The sequence below is a fragment of the Notothenia coriiceps genome, unplaced genomic scaffold, assembly GCF_000735185.1.
Source record: "Notothenia coriiceps isolate Sejong01 unplaced genomic scaffold, NC01 NC01_scaffold00017530, whole genome shotgun sequence".
Lineage (NCBI taxonomy): Eukaryota > Metazoa > Chordata > Actinopteri > Perciformes > Nototheniidae > Notothenia > Notothenia coriiceps.
In genome coordinates, this window is record NW_011350231.1 from 25,324 (window position 1) to 29,969 (window position 4,646).

At 40.7% G+C, this 4,646-nt stretch overlaps 1 protein-coding gene across 1 annotated transcript in view; it reads left to right on the forward strand.

Annotated features, from left to right (window-relative positions):
- Positions 1 to 302: 302 nt before the first annotated feature.
- The window catches only part of LOC104950419 (Down syndrome cell adhesion molecule homolog), a gene marked incomplete at its 3' end in the record, with an annotated part of 12,917 nt that continues 8,573 nt past the window's right edge, over positions 303 to 4,646 (forward strand). Inside the window, exons 1-4 of the mRNA XM_010776936.1 lie at positions 303 to 403; positions 593 to 699; positions 2,741 to 2,887; positions 3,527 to 3,805. Coding sequence (XP_010775238.1) covers positions 303 to 403; positions 593 to 699; positions 2,741 to 2,887; positions 3,527 to 3,805 — 634 coding nt within the window. The remainder of the gene's footprint in view (positions 404 to 592; positions 700 to 2,740; positions 2,888 to 3,526; positions 3,806 to 4,646) is intronic.

A 4,646-nucleotide genomic window follows, 5' to 3' on the forward strand; every position in this document is an offset into this window, starting at 1 on the left:
TCTGTCTCTCTCTCTCCTACACATTATACTAATAAAACCTGATCGGGAATTATTTCCTTTTAGTCCTAGCCACATTAGCCAGTGATTCCAGTAACATTACCCCTACACCAGAAGCAAACTGCAAATATTAACGATGTCATTGTATGGATATGATTCAGTCTTTACTTACTGTTCTAATTAAGTCTCACAAACAAGTTATGTTTGAGGGAAGAGTAAAGTGAAATTTGAATGAACAAAGAGTCTTCTTGGAGGTTTAGTGTGGCGTATATGGGAAATAATTGAAGCTATTGAGTAGGGATCCAATGAAAGGGTCTTGTGTTTGTGACTTCATCGATGCCAAAGCAGCTGGGCGGGCCGACGAAGGGAAGAGGATACAACTGACAGTAGATGAAGTGAAGGCATGGTCTGAAATGTACACTTAAATACAAAAAGTCATATTGTAAGCAGCCAGAACATCTCTGCAGCCCCACAATACTTAAGTCAAAATTATATTTTTACATATTACCTTTAGTGCAATTTGGATATTGCACTAGTCAAAATAAGAGTGTGTACTACCTCTTGTTCTTCCCTGTGTTCTTCCTCTACTTCTCAGTTTCTCCTCCCACTCCTCTCTGTCCTCTTATTTCTCCTTACTCACTGCACCATTACTGTCGTCTGTAAACATGTTGGAAGTCGCCACTCCATCCATTGTCTGCGAATGTAAGAATCTCGAAGTGGCCAATCAGATTTCTAGAGATTTTCTTGAGAAACCAAAATAAATGTTGATGATGTTTGCAGTAATGGATGATTGATTGTTGCATGTAATACAATGATCATAAATTGCACCTCCTTCCATTTGTCTAGCATACACTGTGCCCAGGCTGGTACCAGCAACCTGTGCACAGGCTGGTACCAGCAGCCTTCATCTGGTTAAACTGTCATGACAAGACAAAATGAGAGTAATTCAACACCCCATAAAGTCTGCATTATGATATCTCTACCAATATTGCCTTAATCCCCGAGCATATGGCGGCCCCACTTGATCCCCTTCCCAGATTGGCTTCTCCATCATCGCTGACAGGAAATACCCCGGCAGCCACCGGCTACAGCACACACATCACTCCTCATAAAAACGGACTGCCTCCCTCCACTTCTATGCGTTCACACACATTAGCATAACATTAGCATTATATGAGCACAGCAGACCTGCGCAGCCATGGCTTATCAAAGCGCTCTGTGATCCCTCAGAGAGCGCGAGGGAGAGAGAGCAGAGCGATGAGCTACATGATAACGAGCTGTGTTACACTGCTGCACAACACACAGCCTTGTCACAGAGCCTCAGAGCTGCGCCGCGCCAAATGGGCTGCAGCAGATGTTTGGTGACTACAACCACAGAGCTGCGTTACTCACTTGACTTGCAAATATTTGCTAAGAGACTTCAAAATTGGATTTTCTGTATCTGTATTTAAGGTATTCGAGTGCATGAGACTGAATACACACAGGAGGACTGTAGAATGTTATTGGTTATAAGATGTTGGTTGTCTCCTGTGATGAAATCTGGAGGCAACTTATTCTTTTTTGTTTGTTTCATGTCTCACTTGCAGTTTTTCAGACATTTTCAGGATTGTATTGATTTGTTGTGAGGTCCCAACATTCATTGTTAAAAAACGATATATGATCCAGTATCTTGTTCCTGTGTCAGTACTGCTAATGTGTATATATAGATCCGCATTCTCTCTCAACATTTGTATTTTTAATATTACACATCCTTAACACTCCTGCTCACAATGTGACATTTAAAAATGAATAAATAACATAGCAAAGTATCTACTACATCATAGATAGCTCTTTTCATTTATATCACAAGATATAACAATATTTTTTTGAATTTTCTACTCTATTCCTTTTATTATCAATTACCATATTTAGGAATCAAACACACTTTGTAATGAATTCCATGCCACCATAATAAACTTTTCTGATGACTGTTGAATAGAATATTGATGTCTGTCTGCACAGCAGTTCATTGAGGTATAGTGATATTTGTAATGGGGCATACTAGAGAATAATATGTATTGTTTGTTTACGCTTAACCAAGCCAAATCATTATTCCTGATACAACTGTATGATTCAATGCTTTTATTGATGAAAAAAACCTTTGCAGACATGATGTATAGTGTTTTATAGCAGCCCATTTTTACCACCATTTGATCTAAGACATTTTCTTATCAACAGTCACTAATAGCCTTGCATCTGTTACGTGAATATCTAATTATTTTTATCGTCAAGTGTAACATTTGTGCAGCTTTTGGAATCAGATGCCATACACTTTGTATTTTCTACATTAAGAACCAATTTATTTACTGTTTTCTGTAATCTATTTACTGTAACTATTTGTTTAGAAAGTGCCATTTGTAAAAACAGAACCATAAACAACATCCTTGAAGCACTTACTGCTCTTACTTAAGAATACAATGTACAGCAAGCTGAGTCGGGAGTCATTACATGAGGACAGGTGACAGATCCTGCAGTCGAGCGTTCAGTCTGCAGGCTGTGTTCGCTCTCAGATGGACTGTGTTGTACAGACTCTAGAAGCTCAACACTGTTCAACACTATTCTGATTGACCATACATAGCTTGGAGGTCAAATAAAGGTGAAATATCTGGACTCTGGTTGGCCCATAGGCAGTAGCCATGTTCATGGGTAGCTGTTTTAAATTGCATTGTTCATCAGTAATGTTGAATGATGTTTTATTTTCCAGTGTCACGGTTTCTCATCACATCCACGGGAGCCCTGTATATCCTGGATGTGCAAATGGAAGACGGGCTGTACAACTACAGGTGTATGACACGCCATCGGTACACAGGAGAGACTCGACAGAGCAATAGTGCCCGCCTCATTGTCTCAGGTAACTCAAACACAATTATATGCATTGTTAAAATTGTGCATTAGCATCACATTCTGTAGCTCTTTCAAATTGTTCTTTTTGGATCTAATCTGTTTTACTGTAAAAAGCCAATAATGTGTTCAGTATTAGATGATCTGGTTTTATTTAGATTTTGATTTAAATGTTGATTCTGGTTGGAAGGACAGAGTGACAGCAGACCAATTGGAAAAATACATCTTTGAATGTAAAGAAAATCTGGAATATGTGATTGAATGGAGAGTGACAGCAAACATACATGAATTAAAGAGGAGATGACATGTGATAAAGGCCATCAGAGTTTGTAAGGATGGCTTCAGGACAGAACATCTCCTCCCTTACCTCAAACCCATACAAAGGGAAATACTTTACACTTTAAGAGTTGACTTGTTACGAGGGGTTCTACTAAACCAGTGAAAACATGAGGTCCTCTTGGACTAGGTTTAAAACAGTCCGAAGGGCACATTGGGTCTCAACAGAAAATATATTAAGTTGCATGATGGAGTTAATCCAGATAAAACATAAATCTCCCTGTTATTCGGTATCAGAATGTGGTTTATTTGTTTTGAGTGTTGAGACAAAAATAACAAAAATCTCTTACTGTACCCTAATTCGCTCATGCAGACCCCACCAACTCAGCGCCCCACATCCTGGACAGCTTCGAGCGTCGTGAGGTCATGGGCTCTCATCGAGTGGAGTTGCCCTGCAAGGCCTCCGGTCACCCCGCACCCAAATACCGCTGGCTAAAGGACAACCGGCCGCTGGAGCCAGACCCTCGCTTCAGACAGAGTGTGACAGGCCTGCTGATAGAGAGAGCCCAGCCCGGCGACACAGGGACTTATGTGTGTGAAGTGTGGAATGGATATGGAAACGCTGAGGTGGCTGGCATGCTGCTGGTTATAGGTCAGTGCCCCATGGGCTGGTGGTAATTCATTGATTGGGTTGATTTTCAACACATGTTGTGTCTCAAATAGCGTATTTCTTTAATTACATGGGCTGTTTTTGAGTTCATAATTGCATCCCAATGCCAAGTATGGCAAAATGCATTGAACTGTAAGTACCCAAATGGTAATAATAATAATAATAATAACTTTTATTTATATAGCGCTTTTCAATAACCCAAAGTCGCTTACAAAAACAATTAAAAGTACAGAAAGGGGGTGAACAGGCAGAAGACAACATATTGGACAAGAAAATTGAACATGAACATTACATGAACAGGCAAAGGACAACACAGGGGGGGAGCAAGCATAGGACAACGAGCAAAAGACAACATAATGGAAAAGAGGAAAGAAAAAGTTGATGAATGTATGAATAAGAGATGCAGCGTGGGGTGAATAAGAGATACAGCGTGGGGTGTGAGTGAAGTCAGTGGGTTGGGGGGTAGGGTAAGTTGAAGGCTTGGGAGAAGAGGTATGTTTTCAGCTGGGTTTTGAAGGTAGACAGTGTGGGAGAGTGGCGGACAGATTGGGGGAGGGAGTTCCAGAGGCGGGGTGCTGATCTGGAGAATGCTCTGTTGCCAAATGTTTTGAGTCTTGATGGTGGTACTGTGAGGGAGAGAGTGGAGGAGGATCGGAGGGTTTAGTATCTAATCGGCGTGGAATATATGTTCGGCGTCCAGCTTCCCTTTTTTCTTCTGAGAAATATCAGGCTTTAGAATGCCATGAGATAAAAGCTGGTAGTTGGGGCGGTATTTTACATGGATGTGGACCTTTCGAAAATTACAGTTATTGGATATGATTTA